This window comes from Staurois parvus, unplaced genomic scaffold (assembly GCF_062004578.1).
Source record: "Staurois parvus isolate SC_StPar_1 unplaced genomic scaffold, SC_StPar_1.0 ptg000133l, whole genome shotgun sequence".
NCBI lineage: Eukaryota > Metazoa > Chordata > Amphibia > Anura > Ranidae > Staurois > Staurois parvus.
Genome location: NW_028317929.1, coordinates 8273282 through 8294687, shown reverse-complemented (window position 1 = coordinate 8294687; position 21406 = coordinate 8273282). Strand labels below are relative to the sequence as shown.

Sequence of the window (21406 nt, the reverse complement as noted above, 5' to 3'; positions counted from 1 at the left end):
TTTTTATATGCGTTTATCCTGGATGTTCAGCTGCTGTTTCTTTGAGAGCGCTCACTGTGTGTCTTTTACCTATACAGTTTTTGGTATACAAGCCAGTCACTGCTGCTCTCTCTTCATGAGCAAGCCGAACAGTCTGGTAACTGCCCCCCCTTACATCAGCGCTGCCTGTAGTGGGACCCTCATAGTGGTACGGAAACTGTTGTCATGTAGAATGGATGCAATGCTATCAGTGAAATTATTATTATTGTACAGGATTCATATAGCACCAACAGTTTGCGCAGCACTTTACAATGTGAAGGCAAACAGTACAGTTACAATACAATTGAAAACAGGAGGAATCAAGGGGGCCCTGCTCGTTGGAGCTTAAAATCTAAACTTGCCAGGGGTGGACCTCCTTCAGCTTTTCCTACCAAAGTGGTTCTAAAGGCAAAGGGCTTTTAGCTTTAATGCATTCTCTGCATTAGTGATAAATAAAAAAAAAAACAAAAAACCCAAACACCTTCTGTGATCAGCTCCCCTTAAATACTTACCTCTTTCGGGCTTGTCTGCAGCATCACTTGTGGTCTCTGTGCCTTTGAGAGAGAGGAAGAGAAGACAACAGGAGCCATTGCTTCCTGATGTTGTCAATCAAATCCTGTGAGAGGGAACGAGGCCCCTACAACAATTGGCTTGCTATGAGGGCACTCAGAAAAGAGAAGGAGCCAAAAGCACCAGTAGGGGGACTCCAGAAGATGAAATTCGGGGCTGCTCCTTGCCACATGCAGCAGATAAGTATAACATATTTATTAATTTAAGAAGATAAATCATTAAAAAAAAAAGAAAAATATAAATAAATATTATATATATATATATATATATATATATATATATATATATATATATATATATATATATATATATATATATAGTGCGCACACAAAACGTTTGACGGTTCTGTGATCACGCTCCAATATCTTAGCAATCTGAAGAGTACTGCATCGCTCTGAAAGACTTTTTACTAGTTTTTACTTTTCATAGTCAGTTAAATTTCTTTTTTTTGGGCCATTTTGCCTGAGGAAAAGAAGCTGCCTAATAATTATTGATATAGGGTGTTGATCTCCTTAGGCCACACCCTCCCTTATTACTCAAATACACATCACTTCATATACACAGTCTAATAAGCATTCAAGTTTATACAGCTTGGAGTTGGACAATATATATATATATATATATATATATATATATATATATATATATATATATATATATATATATATATATATATATATATATATATATATATATATATATATATATATATACACATACACTCACACACACACGAAAATATTTATTTGATCCCCAGCAGATTTTCTACGTTTGCCCACTTATAAAGAAATGAAGGGTCAATAATTTATCATAGGTGCATTTTAAAATGATAGAAACTGGAGATCAACCAAAAATCTAGAAAAAAAAAAAAAAAAAAAACACACAAAATCTTATAACTTAAGTTGCAGTTCAGTGAGTAAAATAAAGTATTTGATCCCCTACCAACCAACAATAATTCTGTCTCCCACAGACTGGCTATGTGTTCATGTGGCACACAGATTAGGCCTATCAGTTTAAGAAGGTAATCATAACAATAAGTCATTATGTGTAAATAAAAAAAAAAAAAATTAAAAAAAAAAAAAGGGAGCTCTTTGGCATTAACTTGACTTGCCGTGTTTGGAGGAAGACAAATGCTGACTGTGATTCTGAAAACACAATCCCTACAGTCAAGCACGGAGGTGGAAACGTGCTTTGGGGGTGGTGTCTCAGCTAAAAGGTACAAGCGGCTTTGCCACATTGAGGGGCCAATAGACAGGACCATGTATTGTAATATTTTGGATGAGAGCCTTTTTCCTCAGCCAGAACACTGAAGATGGGTAGTGGATGAGTCTTCCAGCATGACAATGACCCAAAAACATACCACCAAGCCAACAAAGGAGTGGCTCAAGAAGAAAAACATAAAGGTCATGGAGTGGCGTAGCCAGTTTCCAGACCTTAATTCTATAGAAAATTTATGGAGGGAGCTGAAACCTCGAGTTGCCAAGCAACAGCCAAGAAACCTTAAGGATTTAGAGAAAATCTCTAAAGAGTGGACCAAAATTCCTCCCGAGATGTGTGAAAACCTGATAACCAACTACAAGAAACGTCTTACCTCTGTGCTTGTCAACAAGGGTTTCTCCACCAGGTACTAAGTCATGTTTTGCTCGGGGATCAAATACTTATTTCACTCACTGAACTGCAACTCAATTTATAACATTTGTATCATGTGTTTTTTCTGGATTTTTAGTTAATATTCTGTCACTATCATTTAAAATACACCTATGATTAAAATTATAGACCCTTCATTTCTTTGTAAGTGGGCAAACGTACAAAATCTGCAGGGGAACAACCACTTTACATTCAGCCAGGACACCCAAAGCTATTAAGTGCCAATGTGCCACAAGTTCAAATCTAGGAAGAGGGACAGCATCCCTGCAGTGAGGAATTCTACAGGATTTTGCAGTCTGCATTACATGGTACTTCATTACAGGTAAACCAGCTCAAAGTTGCAGGGATACAAAACAATTTTTAGCCACACTTCAGGTTTAACAGAATCTGCTAAATAGTTTACATGAATAGTGACAGGGTAAATACACAATTTTAAACTGTGATTGTAGCAATGCCAAGTACAATTACAGAAGCGAATAAGCAAAAACAGAGTTATTTCAGTAGCTATTTACCCTAGACTGCATGGAATGAATTCTGCTGAAGTGACATGTTGGAGATCTAACACAGAGGGAGAGCCTTTTGTAATCTGATCCTCTGTGTAATTCACTTCTCTATATAGAATGCCATATCTTAATCCAGCCTCCCAGTGAATCTGTTACATTGTACATTATCACCTATTGCAAGAATAGCTGGATGTGAGCTCAGTGATTGACAGGTGTGGGAAGCATTGTAAACAATGCAGAAATAGGGACTAATGACTGGAAGCACACAATTCATGCTTTCATGATAACCGTTAGCAATCTTATGAAAGTGTTTTCACTTATGTCAGGGTGCAGACCACCATAAAGACCACCCTCATTAGAGTGGATTGTCACCTTCCTGACAACATGACTTAGAGGTTTTAACTAGAAATGAATAGGAGGAGAGAAAAAAGGTTTGTCTTGAAAATCTATGCACAGACTTCATTATATACACTGTGCTCCACTAAGTAGAATGTATAGAATGACAACAATTTGCAAAAAAGAAAAAAAGACTCAAATTGCTATATTCAAATTAAAATTCCTATTAAAAGACAGATAAAATTGCACCTTAAAGTCCTTTTTACGTGGGTTTCTGATCAGAATCACATGTCAGTTTCTATTCAAAGACAAATAAAATTCAACCTTAACCCCTTCACGCCAGCCGCACACAAATGTACGACCTCCCGGAGTCTGGGCCTAGATGTCGAGCGGCCGCACATTTGCGTTCAGGTAAGAAAAAACATATGTGCTGAGAGCGAACGCCCTGCACGCTCCCAGCACACGTCCGGTACTCACGGAAAGGTCCCGGTCTATCCTTTCGATAGGGACCTTTCCCGATCATGTGATGACGCGTCACGGCAGTCACATGATCCCTAAACCCCGCCCAGCTTCTGAAACTCTTAAAGGGCTGGGAGGGGCCGGCGGGAAGGGGTTAAGGTCCCTTTTACATAGGCTTTCCCATAACAGGGGAGGGAGCTCCAGCTGAATGACAGCCTCAGCTCTGTTCCTGTGTGCAGGTGGGTGTGTCCCTTCCCTCCAATCATCTCTCAGAGCTCTCCTCACTGAGCTCTGTAGAGTGTAATTTTGGCTCCCTGACCCCGTTTTCTGAAAGCTCAGACATGCTTTATAAGTTCTGGACTTTGAACAGATGTAGAGAAGAGAAGTCTACAGATAAACAGGTACAACTTATGTAAGAACATTTGTTTTATCCCTGTATATCACCTGAGGCCAGTCACTTTATTGGCTATATGTGAGGGTTTTCATCCACTTTAAGATGTTTTATGGCATTTTGAATGTGCATGTGAACAGGGAAAAATTACATTAAAGCAAGTTTGATACTGGCATTCAGCTTTAAAATGGAATTCCAGTTAAAAATGAAAGTGTGCCCTTCCCGGGTATGTATAACAAATCAAACTTTTCTATTATTTTATAATTGTAATTGCGGATTGTCCGAACAGAAACAGCAGGTTAATCTCAAAAAAATCAACAGTCTTCACTGACAATAGCTGAATGTTGCGCCATCCCACCCACCCAATGACGCCGCATGCAAGCATGATGACATCATGGGCTGTCACGCACACCCAGGGCGCCGCCTCCACAAGGGACATGGGGCAGCAAACTGAAATTTGAAAGGAAAAACATAATTTGGAAAATATAGATAAATCCACCAATCCACCTGGCCTCACCAAGGTTTTTAATATTAAACCATTGCCTGGTTTTCGCTCTGGGGATGTGAAAAGGATCTGTAATTCTATTCCATTGTTCGATGTATATTTATATTTTACATGTTTTCCGGATGTTTTTCCTTTCCTATTCAATCTTTATTATATGTGTACCATTTTTTTGTTATTGTTATGGATTATATATTCTGTAAGGTGGATGCCTCTGGTGACGGTCTGGGGGTGTGCTGGTTGGGGAAGTTGTTAGTGTCGCCACCCATCACCCGGCGTGCCTAGGCCCCCTCAGTCTACTGCCCGGGGGGGCTTGGGTTGTCTGGCTGTGGGTGGTGCAGTTTGCCCTCCCCCCCACTGGGGGCCAGTGTTCTTTGCCCTACCTGGTGTGGGTGAATGGGCGATTTGCCATCCCATTTTCCTTGTGGAGGCTGGTCTGGTGCACATGCATGTGATATCATCGTGTGGGTGGGGAAGCGCCGCACGCTCACTGGGCCAGGGGACCGTCATTTGCAGCAATTCTGTGGCCTGTGTGTGCCAGGAAAGGGGGAGTGTTCAATTCCAAACTGGCTGACAGTTACCTGGCGCCAACTAAAGACAACCAATCATGGGCCTAGGAGCATTAGTCCATGACTATATATACTAGCAGTTTTGCAGCTTCACTTCCTTTTGGATGATCATTAGGCGACTTCATGTGATAGCACAAGAATATCATTGATGAGCACTCTACAATTTTCTATGCTTTTTCTTTAGCAGGGTGGTCTATTCCTACTACAGAGGCTCACACGTGTCTTCTGCTAGTTTTGCTTGGGCTGAATATATCAGACTATTTATTATTACACTATATATTTGAATTGAGCTCCCATATCAATAATCTGAGTTCTTTCGGGCTATATACTAGATTATTTTCCAGTGATAAATAACAAATAGCAGTTTTCCTTTACTAGTTATGGTCTTTAATATACTCTATAGACCCGACCCCCCCATATTGGCTGCATTAGTGTGGTCTTCGCTGATGGAAGGTTCACTGGGGCTGCTGCTTGCCCTCTCCTGGGTGTGTCACTCGAAAAGCATCCTCATCCAATTGTGTACAAACATTTATCAACTAATATTCGATGTGGTACAATCTGTAAGTATATGAGTAACCAGCCTCCTCGCACATGTTTTTTTAGATGGTATTGTGTATTATGTCCTTTACATTTACTTGATATTTTGCTATGTTTTAGAGCCGACATATTAATTCTCTGAAGGAAACAGGAGTTCCCAAACACGTTGTATTTGTCTGGACGATATCATTGTTCAAGCTACTTTGTGTAACATCAATTGACAAAAGGGCTGACAACCCAAGCGGTCAGGTCTCATGCACATTGTATATTTTGCTAAATGTGAATTATGAATCATTGTACCACAGTTCAACTCTATTGAATCTTTTGATTTATTTTTATCGAAACGTATTTTGTAATAAAAACATTTATGGTTTTATATTTTCATATACTTTAGGTGTTTTACCATACAAAGTCCCAGGGGGATATCGCTCAATTTTTTTCTTGGGTTTTTATACATGGGATGTGGCAAAAACATCATTAATGGTGGGACATTTTACCAAAATGTTCCCATTTTTGCATCAACAAGGTGGATAATATATACCACCATAGAATTACATTGTAACATACAATTATAGAGTATTGAACATTAAAAACACATAATTAGGCATCAACAATATCATGTCCCACTAGTGTAACTGACGCATTTCGCAGTTCACATCTGCTTCATCAGGGACATCATGAGACCATCTAGAAAGTTAAAATAAAATACTTGACAGTACAACAAAATGAAACAATATAACAATGTTTTCACACAGTATACACCAATACTCATAGCTTACCATATTATCAACCACAACCATGCAACCAACAGCTGTTGGTTCATGGGGAGATGACACACTGGATGCCTATAAACCCTGCACACCCTACTCATCCTCCAGGTTTAAATACTGTACTTACATTTAAGCCCTTTTTGTAAACAGCATATGAGTTTGTATTACTTAATGGTTTACAATATTTTGTTAAATGTATTTGGTCTGTTGTATTAGCGGAACTCTTTAGGTTTGGATTTGAAGAGGTGATGCACTATTGTGGTGCCTTGCTTTTTGGCCAGACACTCGGGCACCCAGCTGTCAAGGGAGGAGGGATTCTTCTCTCTATCCTCGCGTAGGTACTCAATTCCTTTGGGCTCGGCCCTTGGAGAGCCAACCCACTCCTCTTGGGTACCGTCATGGCGTTCTGATGTGGGTGGGCGCATGTGCTACAGCTGAGCACCCGTGGCAAAACGTGACCTCACATGCAGGCTCGGCGCTAGTTGACAACAGATGTCGGGGCAGAGCGCCTCATACACTGGGGCCTTATAGGGGAGAGAAAGCGGTGATGGTGAGCGCTATTGTTGGAATACCATCCTGTTAGACCGTTTGTTGGCAGGCTCTCTCTTCCTACTAACCACTTTATTTGGGAAATCGGCTGCATCCATATTTTGGGTAAGCCTGGTTTGTGGTTGCTCTGTGCATTATGCTTAATCTCTAGGATGTGTTGGGGGCCTTTATTATAGGGATGACTACTTAATAACGGCTTTTTTCCCCATTTCTCCCTTTTTTTTTTGTCCCTTACATGGATATAACTGGACTTCTTTTATGGCGGATTACTGGGGGCTATATAGGATTTAGGTGTGAGGTGTATAGTGGTTTGTCTGTCATTTTGTAAGTTACAAATATAAATATAAAAATAAGGGGGTCATATTAACATCAGGATAGGCTTGTATCCGCTCTTAAAAGGTATAGACATATTCAATATATGCCCCTTCTATATTTTAAATCTATCAGTACAGGTATAAAGCCTCTCTTTCTCTCTGCTTCACCATTGAGGTTTCCAGATTTCATGGTGTCATACGTATTACGGTTATTTTTGTATTATATTGTAGTTGGAAACCTGCGTTTGGCGGTGGCCCTCGCCTCTTTCTCCCCTCTGTTTGGCACAGTGTCTGGCATTCCCTCCCCTACACACATGGGGATAGGGTTTATAGGCATCCAGTGTGTCATCTCCTCATGAACCAACAGCTATTGAATAGATGTGATTGATATTGTGGTAAGCTATGTGTATTGGTGTATACTGTGTGAAAAAATTGTTATTGCTTTTTTTTGTACCATCAAGTATTCTATTCTAACTTTCTAGATGGTTCAGCAATGTCCCTGATAAAGCAGATGTGAACTGTGAAATGCGTAAGTCATCACCAATATCATATCCCTGCTAGTGTAATCTAACTTTATAACTGTATGTTGCAATATAAACATATGATGGTATATACTGTCCACCTTTTTAATGGACTTTAATAAATTATGTGTATTTTAACAAATGTGTGACTCTGTAAGCACAGTTCCTTTAAAGTCCCTTAATTTTTGAAGGTTTGTTCCTTTGTTGTGCATTGTTTTGTAATTTGGGATGTGACACTGTGCGCCTATTCCCTGAGATGTGGGTTATCGAATTTTTTGGCCATATATGGTAATGTGTGACTTGCCAAGAAAAACGCAGTCCTTGTGAAAGTCCAGAAGTCTCCTAAAGTGCAATAAATACTATTGGTGCCCTGCCAAGTTACAGTAAGGTATTCCAGCTGAATGTACAAAACCAGAAATCGGACTTACCTTTTGTAGAAACGATGGAACAACATTATTGCATGTTGCAATCCTCCGCCTGTACACAATTCCTGTTTCTGGGTCTGTTTATTGAAAGGATGAAAAAAAACAAAAAAACAAAACAGCAGGAGATTGCACAATTTTTCTCTAAAGCATCGTATTTCTAGAAACAGTGTTATAGTTAAGGTGTCTTTTTTTTTTTTTTTTTTTTTTGCATTGGGAACAACTGACTATCAACATTGTGAAAAACAGAAAACAAAAGATCTTAAAAAAAAGAAAGTATCTTTGGGAGGAGGTTGACAGCCTTTATTAAAAATAAATCAAAATGCATAATGGCAGCTCCATAACATTAACCCCAGTATTCGTTCCAATTCTGTTTAAAGAGAAAAACAGTCAGGTTCTCACTGACTTGGATAGTAAGCTACATATTCAGGTGATACCTAGTTGATCCTCATGCCCCTTCACACTACTCCATGAGCAGTGATGTAGATCATCTGCACAGTCGTGTAGTAACATGAAGCCAAGTCTCCCAAACCTGAAGGATAAGTTCACCTTTGCAACATGTTACAGCTTCTACTCCCTCTCCCCCTGATACCTCCCCACCTGTGACAGCAGATGGGGGTTCTTCTCTCCCACCACATGTCCCTTTTTAAACATAGTGCTGCTGTGCGGGGCTCCACCTACACAGCCACATCATTCACTTACAGATTCTTGTGAATGAATAAACTACAAGTACCGTATGCCACTACAGCCAATGGACTTTAAGTTTAATTGGGCTGCGGGGCACTGTTGAGTCCATGGACATGCCTTCCAGCTTTCAAAGAGAAATGGGCTGAAAGCCGGAGGACATGTCTGCAGGAGCCCAGATTGCACCCGTGATCTACAGATTCTGGGTGCAATGTTTTTCAGGCCCCTGCAGGAAAAAATACATTTTTTTCTGTAAAGGTGAACTTAATCGTTAACATAATTTGCATATGTGCAATTGGTATCTTACAACCTTCCTTCTAGACACTGAGGACACATTAAAGCTAACCACATATAGTCTAGTTGTATAATCTTTGCACACAGTGTTAAATCTGGTAGGCAATGAAGTACATAATTTGGTAAAGTTGGCCATACATTATACGAATTTTGAGCAGTTCCTGATGAACTGGCTGAAATTAAAGCGATTAAAAAGGTTCATTTTTTTTTTTTTTTTTTCTTTAAACAACAAACATTCTCATTCTATACTTACCTACTGTGTTCAGTGGTTTTGCACAGACCTCTTCTTGTGTCCCCCGCAGGCTCTCCTGGCTCCTCTGTCCTGTCTGGTGACCCCACAGCAAGCAACTTGCAATGCTCCGTGTGTCCATTCACAGCTTGGCCCCACCCCCTCTTCTCTCTTCATTGGCTAACTGGCTGCGATTGAGAGCAGCGGGAGCCAATGGCTCCCACTTGCTGTCTCAGCCAATGAGGAGGAAGAGACCCAAAACAGCCAAGGCTGTCACTCACATCGCTAGATCACAGTGAGACTCAGGTAAGTACTAAGGGGGCTGGGGGCACTGCTACACACAGAAAGTTTTTTACCTGCATGGATAGAATGCATGAAGGTAAAAATCCTTGAGCCTTTACAACCACTAACTCCATGGCCCTGTCAACACCTGACTGATTCTCACTAAAAAATAAATAAATAAATATTGTAATAAGTGCCATTTTATATTCAAATCTCAGATGTGTGAAACCTCAGCTTGCGTCACTAAAAATATATTTTTGGAGGTACAATATTTGCAAGAATTCGTATATATTGAACTAGAAACCACATTTTTTGAAGTCCCATAACAATGATAAAAATCTGACACCTTGGCTTGCAAATCAAATTCATACACAAGCTTTGGCACAATTGCTTATAATGATTACACAGCAGAAAAACGTTTTACTGATATGATGGTATCTAATTAAAGCAGCAAATTATCTAATTAAAGCCAATTGGCTGCATTTTGATACTAGCTACACTGGATGCATGCACATAAAATTGTGTGTAAACTATAATATATATATATAAAAAATATTATACATGTATATATATTATACTATACATTTCAGCACACATAAAAGCTTAATTTTACAGAGGTACAAAGTTAACTAACATCTTCTGTTTTACCTCTAATAAAGTCTAGCGTTACCTTCTCTGTTTCCATGCAATGTGGCCAACTCTCCTAATCCCATTATCGGAGCTTAATAATATAATAAGTTATGTACTTTTTCTCCTGAACCTACAGTTGTAATAAAAATCTGAGAATTTTTAGGCTTCTATAGACAGCGTCTTTACTTGCCTTTTATTTTTTAACAAAACATGGTTTAGAAGCTTGCTTACCCGATTGTTCTTCCACCGTTTTGACAGCTGTAACATGTTTCTCTAAAGGTGTTGGATACTAGAGAAAAACATATAGTAAGCAATAAGAGACTGAAAGAACATTTTGATTTGGTTCACATAAGAAAAATGGAAGCAAATCTGCATGGCTGATAAGCATACACAAGGGATAGGCATGTTGACAATCATCGGGGATTATCGATTATTTAAAAAAGTATAAAACTATTCTTCTTATAATTATTAAAATGTTTTGTGTACTCACATGAGTTTACCAAATTTATCATTTAAGATCAAATAAAGCCAACAAAAAAGTACGAAATTAGCTACTTTTATTATCTAGGAAAAATTGTGGCTGTACTTAAAAAAGGACACAAAGATGCTGACCTTCAGAGATAGTGGGACCTCTGAAAATGTTAGTTGCCTGCCTATCTCTGCCTTTAATACTTTCTCAGCCACTGACCCATACCAAGCCTGCAGATTAGAAAGTGATTAAATTCAGAACTCCATATGTGTTCTGAGTCAGTGACTCAGAACTCAGTAAAGATATTGGATCAGGATAACAGCCAAAAAAACAAGGATCATCAATCAGGAGGGTCAACAGTAGTAGCCTCCATACTTTCTCAGTATGTTTCCTTTGAGATAGGCAGTTCAGTAGCCATATTTGAATTGAATGTTATTCAGAATTACCTTTCCTTGTCAATCTGCAGCTGATGTAATTTTCTGTAAAATTCAATTAAATATGGCAACCTGGTGGCGTTCTTGCACACTGATGTAGGGACATGGCCAGACTATTTTGTGCCCTGGGCAAGACCAGCTACTTGCAATCCGCACCCCCCAAAACAAATAAAACTTAAAAAAATATTTAAACATTACCTCTTCCTCACGGATTGGCTGAAGTTTGCAAGAGACTGTTTAGTCTCCAGATAACATCATCCATTCCTGCAGCGCAGAATTATCAATGCTAAATTACTCCACTGTAAAAGTGGCAATTAATGATTGTATGTCACCCATCAATCATGCAGATGACATATGTATGTCTCCTGTATAATATGCATGGCACATGGGCAACGCAAGTCCCCTCCTCCACCTAGAATAAAGTTGGTGCCATCACCTCCTCCACCATCAGCAAATCATGTACCTTCTGTATAGTTTGCTGGGTGATTTCTCCTTTCCCTCTGGGTCTGGCTAAAGCAAAGGCCACAGACATATTTGCCCCCTCTGGCCCTGTGTGTGTTTGAGCAGAATAAATTATTCCAGATATTCCTAATATATTCACCCTAAGTATTCTTGTTTTATGCAGCAGACAGGGGAGACTATGCCAAACGGTATGACCTGTTTCCCATTTATACAGAACTAAACAATTTAATAAAATATACAGGTCCAAAGGAAAGGTTATAAAATCAGCGGTGTCGTGGAATGGGGCTTTTAGCCCCCCTGTGTTACTTTAAATCACTTCAACAGAGATGCAGACCTTTCAGCTTTCCTCAGAGTACTAGATTAGCTGATCAATAATGAAAAGGTCACTTTCATTCAGAATCAGCATCCAAAAAGACATAGAAGAACAAACAGGTATGAATCAACAAAAGTCGTTAAGCTTTGGAGATATGCAAGCATTAGGACTCTCCTCATGCTCCAAATCCATGACAAAAAAACAAAAGCAAAGCACACAGTCTCTTCTTTCATATCTGAATGGGAAACATCAACTGCTGTTAGAGGAAGATGAGAAACAGACACTGAAGAAGAGTTAAGAGTAGAGGGCTTATCCATTATTTCTGACATGGTAGTAGAAAATTCCTCCCTTGACAACCAAGAAGAGTCAGCCACTCCAGACGGGGATAAAGGGGACCCTGAGGAAGGCAGCAAATCAGGTTAGAAACAACAGTCATGACTGACATCCTCAGTATCCTCAAAGGAAATGCTGCAGACTGCCCCGTGTTGTTAGCTGCACATGAGCCGGCAGGATGCCCAGGGCAGCCCCCTTTGAGTCTATGGTATGCCATGGTATAGGTATGAAACTTAGGGGTACTTGTTAACACCACCTGTGATCCTCACTTAAGATAGCAGGAAGCCCACTCCTGTCGCCCACTTATAACAGAAAATGCTGTAGCCGGCCCTTTACTGACAAGCCTATTAGGGTACTGGGGCAGCATGCCTGGTCTCATTTCAAAGGGGAAAAGTCTTCAGACCTCATTAACAAGGGTGTATCTATGTGTACACCATGCAAGGGGCCATCTTTGCGCACACAGGATTGCACAGGTGTTCCATGCATTCACATGCAGGCAGTCCCATTCATCTATTGGGCGCAGCAGCTGCACGGACAGCCGCTGGACCTAATTTGATAGCCGCGCAAGTGCATGTCCTTAAAATGCAGACCGTGAGAAAAATCCTAAACAAAAAGCTTTTCTGATCACTGTAGAAGGAGTATGTCAGTCTAAATATAGCATATATAAGATGGGGGAAAGCCACTGCTGTGAATCAAAAACAAACATTCAATATGTTTAAAATATTTGTTCACCTTTGTTGTAAACATACCAGTGCCTCCAAGGAGCCCCAGCACATTAAAAAAAAAAAAATCACCATGCAAAATTACATATCTTTAGGCCACCTGGGGTTGAGGCAAATTCCCAATCTGATTGCTGCCCCTGATATAATGCAGGACAGATAGAATGTGGAGGAGCTCAAAGAAATGTAGTAAGCAAGTCACCTGTCTCTCACTCCCCATGGCACAGCAGCACTAATATCACAGGAAAAGGGGCATTTATTGCCTGCTGCGCCCTTTGTAGTTTTATCCCAGGCAATGAACTACAGTACCTGACCACGTGTCTACAGCTGGAAAAATAGCTGCAGGCGTGCATCTTTTGAAATCAGGGCTCAATTGCAGACTATCAGAGCAGGACGACAAGTAATACTTTCAAGAATATGACTTTGCACATGTTGATTTGCATTCATAGCAGGTTTAAAATTACTGCTGAGGTTTTGTCTAAACCATCAAAGATGAACCGATCCTTTAAAAGGTTCTTTTTGCAAGCGCTGGGAAGTATAGGTCTTTCCATATTGCACTGATTTGCTGCGAGATGGTTTGCAGTCATAACTACAAAGCAGTGGCATGTTCCTTAGGAATTACACAGACAGGTGATAACTATCAATGACATAATGTGTAAACTGACCTAAACTAACTGAAACAACTGTGTAGATTGAAGAAAACAGAGTTTGGGCCAGGCATACTAAAAAGGTGAGACTGCGGTACATATGAGGTTTTAACCTTCAAATCTCACACTATAGCAAAATTGAGCATAGCCACAAGACTGTCATTCTGCTACAGCAAGGTTGCTTTTCAACACAATTTATGTGGTAGGCATTCTGAGACTCTTTTGCAGACGCATAAATGGTGAGGTTGAGCACTGCCAACACAAGTGCCACAAATAAGAAAAACATCAAGCTTTCTCCCTTTCAAAATTTAAACGCACCCGGCACTGCTGTCAGTTCAAAACTTGAAGAAACCACTGGGACCAGGGTTCATCCATTGATTGACCTGAAGAAGTCACATCAGAAGTGACAGTCATGAGATTCACAATCTAGAAGCCATTCCTCTGAAGTGGAAAGCCAAATGACTTACCTAGGCATGAAAAGCACAAGAACTGGGGAGCAGAAAAAGAACTGAAAAAAAACTTTATGTACGTTACAGTGCCATTTATTGTGAACAGCATCCTATTGCATCCCAACACACCTGCGCCACAAGGCATCACGCCACAATGCATTATTTGTGCTGTGGCATACTGCAAAAAAAAAAAAAAAAAAATATGATCAAGCCCCATTTTTGAAGTGCATTCATTCATTTTTATTGCCCTGACTAATGTAGAGCACTGCAACGAGCTTTAAAGGTATGAAAAAGGTGTATTGTGGCATGAACAGGCCCTTAGGCCATAACGGTTTGTCCACCAAAGGGCTACAGAAGTAATGCCTGGTGCACAAGCAAAGTTTTTTTTTGTTCCAGTAAACACTGGGAGAAAAAAAAAAAAAAATGGAGTGTTGCAATGTTAGTACAGCAATCTCCCTGCTGTGCTATTGTGTTCTGACAGGGGACGAACCCCCCCCCCCCCCGGCTAAGAGCGCTGATGGGATACCAATCGGATGCTGGTTTTCCAGCTTGCTTGTTCGACAGAAGCCGGTTTTGAGAAGGACAGCCAGTTTCTACTGTACTGGCTGATTTCATACAATATTCGGCCCATGTGTACAGCCAATGTCTGCAGCGAAATTTTAGAATGTTTTCCAGGATTCTTGGAACAACCTCCCATGTGAGCACCTGCAGAACCTGCATGCAAGTGAATATAAGAGAATTGCTGCTGTATTAATGGCAAAGGGTGGTCACGCTGAATATTTATGTAATTTTTTTTTGCAATTTTTTCCTGCACTATGAAGTTTCTTAATTTAAAAAATGCTAATGGCATTCATTTTTAAAGCATTTGTGCTTTGCAGCATTTTTAACAGGTGCCTAAAAAATTGGCATGATACTGTACAAGTAACAAAGTGTAAGCGATCATGTTTAAAAACGTAGTTTCTATATACGATGTGTACAGCCCTGGCCAAAAGTTTTGAGAATGAAAGAAATATTAAATTCACCTGCAAAGGAAATGCGTGCAGTCATCATTGCTTTGCACAAAAAGGGATTCACAGGCAAGGATATTGCTACTACTAAGATTGCACATAAATCAACCATTTATTGTATCATCAAGAACGTCAAGGAGAGGTTCAATTATTGTGAAAAAGGCTTCAGGGCACCCAAGAAAGTCCAGCAAGCACCAGGACCAACTCCTATAGTTGATTCAGATGCCAGATCAGGGCACAACCAGTGCAGAGCTTGCTCAGGAATGGTAGCAGGCAGGTGTGAGGCATCTGCATGCACAGTGAGGCAGATTCTTTTGGAGGATGGCCTGGTGTAAATAAAAGCGGCAAAGAAGCCACTTCTCTCCAGGAAAAACATCAGGGATAGACTGGTAATCTGAAAAAGGTACAGGGATAGTTACAACTTACATTTTATGGGAATTTCAAGGCAACCTTGGAGTATATAAAAAGGAAACCAATGGTTTAAAAGATCAACATTTTAGTTGAGCAAATTTCTTTTATATAAACAAAATTTATATTCGGTAAGCAATACATATTAGCCAATAAAAAATACAACGATTTTTGACAAGTCATTCACTTCACAAAATTGTGGTTATTACAATATGTATCCAGTGGTAACATAGGACAGCCCCATCATGAAGACAAACACAAACCTCCACACTGACATGTACAAAAAGTTTGTAATAATGTAATAAATTACTATGTTGGCGTGTCCGGCACGGAAGGGGTCCATTAATCCATTATTACAGTGGAGGACCTATTTCTGTGGTCTTGTAGAGATATTGTCTAATATGTATTGCTTACCCAATATGGATTAACTTGTTTAAAAGATCAACATTTTATTTGAACAAATTTCTTTTATCTAACAATTGGTTTCTTTGTATATACTCCAAGGTTGCCTTAAAAATACCATAAAATGTAAGTTGTAACTTTCTCTATATGGAAATAGGAATGGTGGCACCCACACCCAAAGCTACACTGAACAAGTTTTTATTTAAAAAAAGGTACAGGGATTGGACTGCTGAGGACTGAGGTAAAGTCATTTTCTCTGATGAATCTCCTTTCCAATTGTTTGGAGCATCCGGAAAAAAACGTGTCCAGGGAAGAAAAGGTGAGCACTATCATCTGTCATGTGTCAACAGTAAAACATCCTGAGACAATTCATATGTGGGGTTGCTTCATGAATAAAGAATGGTACAAAAACATCCTCCAACATCTCCCAACCATCCGATAACAATTTGGTGACAAACAATGCCTTTTCCAGCATGATGGAGCACATTATCATAAGGTAAAAGTGATAACTAAGTGGCATGGGGATCAAAGCATCACAATTCTGGGTCCATGGCCAGGAAACTCCCCAGACCTTAATCCCATTAAGAACTTGTGGTCAATCCTCAAGAGGCAGGTGAACAAAATAACCCCACAATTTCTGACAAACTCCAAGCATTGATTAGGCTTCATTGAATAGGCTGCCATCAGTCTGGATGTTTCCCTGAAGTTGATTAACAGCTTGCCAGGGCGAATTGCAGAGGTATTGAAAGAGAAGGGTCAACACTGCAAATATTGACTCTTTGCATAAACGTAATGTAATTGTCAATAAAAGCCTTTGACACTTATGAAATGCTTGTAATTATACTAAAGTATACCATAGTAACATCTGACAAAGATCTAAAAACACTGAAGGAGCAGACTTTGTGAAAATTATTATTTGTGTAATTCTCAAAACTTCTGGCCAGGGCTGTAGATGTATATTTATACATATGTAGCATTACTTGCCATGCTATACAACAGCTGTACGTGGTTCTTTTCATAACAGCAGTCTAGAAGTCAGCTGACTTTTTAGAATTTGTGGCAGATATCTTAATCTCAGTTAAAAAAATTGACAAACAGCAGAGCTAGAAGGGCAAGACCACTTTATCAGAGTTAATTTCTAAATTGGTGGACTACAAGTTTTATGGGAGCTCCTACTGAATCAAATTGGTTGCTATAATGTGGCAGGTCTCGAATCTCTGTGGAGCCGTTTGAAAGGTGTTCTGGGATAGTCTGGTTATACTAAATAGAAAGAGGAGATCGTCAAGCTATGAAAATCAGTTTTTATGAGGGATTAGATTAGAGTGCAGGGGAGGTCTGGACATTGGTTTAATCCTGGGATTTCATTTTTGCCACTTCATACACGGCTATGTGGATGGCAGGAGTGGCAAGAATTAAATCCCAAGAAAAACTATTTATCCAGGTCCCTGTTGCACTATAAAATTCTAAGCCCTGATGACGTTAGACTTCCAAAAACACAGTTAAGAGTGATGCCATTTTCCCAACAGCAACTTGCTGACTTTATAAAACACATTGATAAGCCATCACCTCTGTTCACTCTCCTCCTGTCAGCATGCTCCCTGTCAGCACATGTGCATGCAGAGCCTGATTACTTCTCCTTTTCTCATTCTAAGTCAGGTACTGAAGCCAGCTGTATGTAAAAATGTATTTTTAAAGAAATTTCTGCATTAAATGGTTTTTATTTTAAATATCTGACTGGAGTTCACTTTTAAGAGAGTAACTGGCCCAAAGAGAGTAACTGGCCCAAAACATTGGTAGTTCCCTATATATAATTAATACAAGCATGTAAAAATAAATTACGGGTTAACACTAAAATAAATGCTAAATATGAGTCTTCTGAAAATACACTATATGTTCCCTTTAAAAAACTTTTTTGGTCACAAGGTTGCAGTAATATATGTATTATTTCTATACATCTTTCTGGCTCCTTAAACCTAGTTTCCTTTTGATAAATTTCTATGTATTTTTTGTCATTTGTTTTTATTACAATAATATTTAGAGTGTAAATGTATTTGTAGATGTTCTTATAAATATTTAAAAATCCAAGGTATCTAAGGTGTATAAATATTTAATGAACTGCTCTTACAATTAGTAAAAAGCATTACACATCACGTAAAGCATAAAACAAACAAATGTAGGTCGTAAACTATGCTAATTATGCAGGCAAGGCAACCCACTTTAGCGTGTGCTAATCAGGTAGTATATAGGATAAAAATGAAAAAATTGTTTGTTGCCGAAACATACAAAAAATTTCTTATTAGGTGTATGTTCAGAAAAGTACAACACAAAATTGAGAATGGGCCATATTATGAAAATCATCATCATTGTCGGTTGATTAGTAAAGTTTTAAAATTTTGCTTTGAAGAATGAAATTATTAAACTTTATGGCTAAACTACACAGGCAATGTTGATCTATGATGTTAACATTTGCTAGTAGGGTTTTTTTTTTTTTTTTTTTTAAAAAGCTCTGTGGTATAGTGAAACACTCCCAAACCGTAAAACACACGGTGCACAAAAAAGTGAGCACACAAAAATAAAAGCACAAAAAAAGTGCACACGATGTACACATGGTTCTCTTCCGAAGAGAGAGGATCCTAGCCCTGATCCTCCAGAGTGCAGGGCTCCTGACAGGGACTGGGGTACTCATGGTCCAGCGGCAGAAACCAGGTGGACTCCTTTCTTAGACAGGTCTGCTGAAGCATCTCCAGCTCATGTACTAGGTGCGGCTCCCTTGAAGGGAGATGCCAAGGGAAGGGGAGTAACTGACCAATAGGCCATGTACCCTCCTCCCCAAGACTTTTAGGGCAAGTCCAAGGAGCTACACCCTACTAAATCAGAAGTTAATAAAGTGGATACATTTTTAGAGGTCAGATGAGCTCACTTATGACCACTGAAAAAGTTGTACACATGCCTGTCCATGTTCCCCTAAGAACTCTGGCGTGTGGCCTCGGAGCTGCTTGGCCTGCTCTTGAAGGTCTTCATCTTTAGGTCCTGCTTGTCTTGCACATGGGGGGGGGGGGCTTGATCTCCATTAATCTCTATGGAAAGTTTCCTTCTCCAGAGTTTTATGTGTATTATGGGTACAGTGTGGTGGCCAATATCTCTGGCAGTTTAAACATTTGTAGGACACAAACTGGCGCACTTTCCAGTGGTTTGTAAACTTGCAGGGCCTTTCCAGTAGCCATAAATTCTCAAACTGACCACTGATGCAGGGGCATTCTTCCTTCCACTGACAATGATGCTGAGGGAACCCATTCAATGCTGAGATCTCGGTCAAAACTCCCCAGTCAAAATATAGGCTAAAACATGTGTTCTGTTTTTCAGAATGTACAGGCACACACCAGCATTGAAAAATGTGCCCTGGATGTTGTACATGTATTTAAAAGTAGGTAAAAAAGAATGAGATCTATTCAGTGGAGTGGCGTGTCACACATTCTGCATCTTTTCTCCATAAAGACTGTCCCAGGTCTTTTGGAACCCCATCAAAGACCGGTTTATTTATGCATTCAGTTGCATTAACTACACCAGGCCTTGAAATTTCCACTTGTCGGTTTGAATTTGGCAAGTGAAAATAATGTGGGGGCGAAAGTGTGCTGACACCCACCCTGATGAGAGCTCGGTGTGTGCCTTCAGGTGCACAGCTCCCCTTCTTCAGCTCCCACCACCACTGGCTGCTAAAAGCACACAAACAGCCCCATAAAAAAAAACAAAAAAAAAAACACACAGTACACAGTTAACCCTTTGATCGTCCCAGATGTTAACTCCTTCCTGCCCAGTGCCATTAGTACAGTGTCAGTGCTTTTTATCACTGTATTGGTGTCACTGTGGATGTCAGTGGCACCAAGTCAGTTCCCCCCCCAGTGTCAGAATGCCTGCCGTAGTCCCGCTATAGGTCGCTGATCGCCGCCATTAGTAAAAATAAAATTAAAAGAAAAAAATTCCAATATCTATACCGCCATTTGCAAACGCTATAACTTACACGTAAACCAATTCATTTACACGTACTGGGACATGTAGCAAAATACAATTTGGTGTAAATTAGATTTTTTTTACTGGACATGTTTAATAGCAAAAAGTCAAATTGTTTTTTTTTTTCAAAATTGTCGGTCTTTTCTGTTTTTAAAAATTGACATAATAAAGCTAATGTTATAATTGCAGTTTTTTATATTTTGGACTCTTTATTCTAAAGAAAAATGTAATTTCATAAGCTTTAAAAGGGGGCATGGTTGGGGGACGGGCCAGGGATGGGGTTGGAAGTGGACCTGGGCAAGGTTGGGTGGGGCAACTGGTGGAGAGTAAGGGTTGTGCCTGGCTAGTACGTCTAGGACTCAAAATTTTAAGCTCTGAACTACACTAATAGTATAAATGAGTAGCCAGTTGTTCTAATTAGATTGTCATCACAGAAATGAGTAGTCAGTTATTTTCAATATGCTGGAGTCCCGATTTAATCCCCTTACATTAACCCTAATTTAGCAACTAATTTTAAGCTCACAAACAGTTCAGATACAAAATCCTCTGGCACTCGGGGAAAAGATGCCAAAGTGCAGTTTTCCCTACCCCACCCCATAAGAAGAGATGGTTGGTGCTTGCACACATACTCTGTACAGTAGCAAAGGGCACACAAATGGCATAAAAGGGTGGGTAGCAGGGAACTAAAGTAGAGTTCAATTCCTAAAAAATGCTTTACGTCAGAAAACCTAATTTAATTTTTCAACACAGTGGTATAAAACAGATGAATACTGTGTGTTTAAAAGCTTACAAACTTGGTTAAAGAAAAAAAACAATAACGAATGGAAGAACAAAGTATTAGTAAAAACTATTTTGGACTATTTAGAGTTTCTCAATAATAAATTTACACATGGGGAAGGGGGATTTACTAAAACTGGAGCATGCTGAAAATCTGGTGCAGCTCTGCATAAAAAGCAATCAGCTTCCAGGTTTTATTGTCAAAGTTTAACCTCCGCGGAAGTATTCCCGAGTGTAGCTCGGGGTAAAGTTTCAGCACCACAAGCGGTACCCTGCAGCGTTGCTCCGGGATCTGTTCTTCTCTTACCTTGTCCTCCGCTCCTGCGATGTCCCTCCTGCAGTGTCCCCGGCAATGTCCTCCGGCGGATGTCGGCATCTGTCTTCTGGGTTCCGTTCCCTGCAACGCCGGGATGTACGGGGGACAGAACGGTGGGAAATTTAAAAATGTCAAAAAGTGACATTCACCAATACAGTAATGTTTTACTATATCAAACCATTTCACATACATTTTGTCCCTACAGCTTTGTCCTGTGCCCTGCCTGCATTTTTACCATTCTTTCTGCCTGGAAACTGAGAAATGTCCATGGCATCCAGAAAGCATCCCTTTAGGTCAAAAGCAGTTTTAGATCAGCTAGAGAACAGCGATAGTAAATTAAAACTACTTGCAGAATTGATTGATGATTTGTGGGGAAATTTGTCATTAGACCCTGAAAGCGATTTTGCGACTGAACTCAGCGATGTGCGAACTTGG

The 21406-nt window shown here is 39.8% G+C and overlaps 1 protein-coding gene across 1 annotated transcript in view; it reads right to left on the bottom strand.

Moving 5' to 3' along the window:
- Nucleotides 1-21406, bottom strand: part of PRELID2 (PRELI domain containing 2) — a 145331-nt gene that overhangs the window by 68542 nt on the left and 55383 nt on the right. The window contains exons 2-3 of the mRNA XM_089673021.1: nucleotides 10459-10516; nucleotides 8115-8188 (exon numbers count right to left, since the gene is read on the bottom strand). Of these exons, the coding sequence (XP_089529147.1) occupies nucleotides 8115-8188; nucleotides 10459-10516 (132 nt within the window). The remainder of the gene's footprint in view (nucleotides 1-8114; nucleotides 8189-10458; nucleotides 10517-21406) is intronic.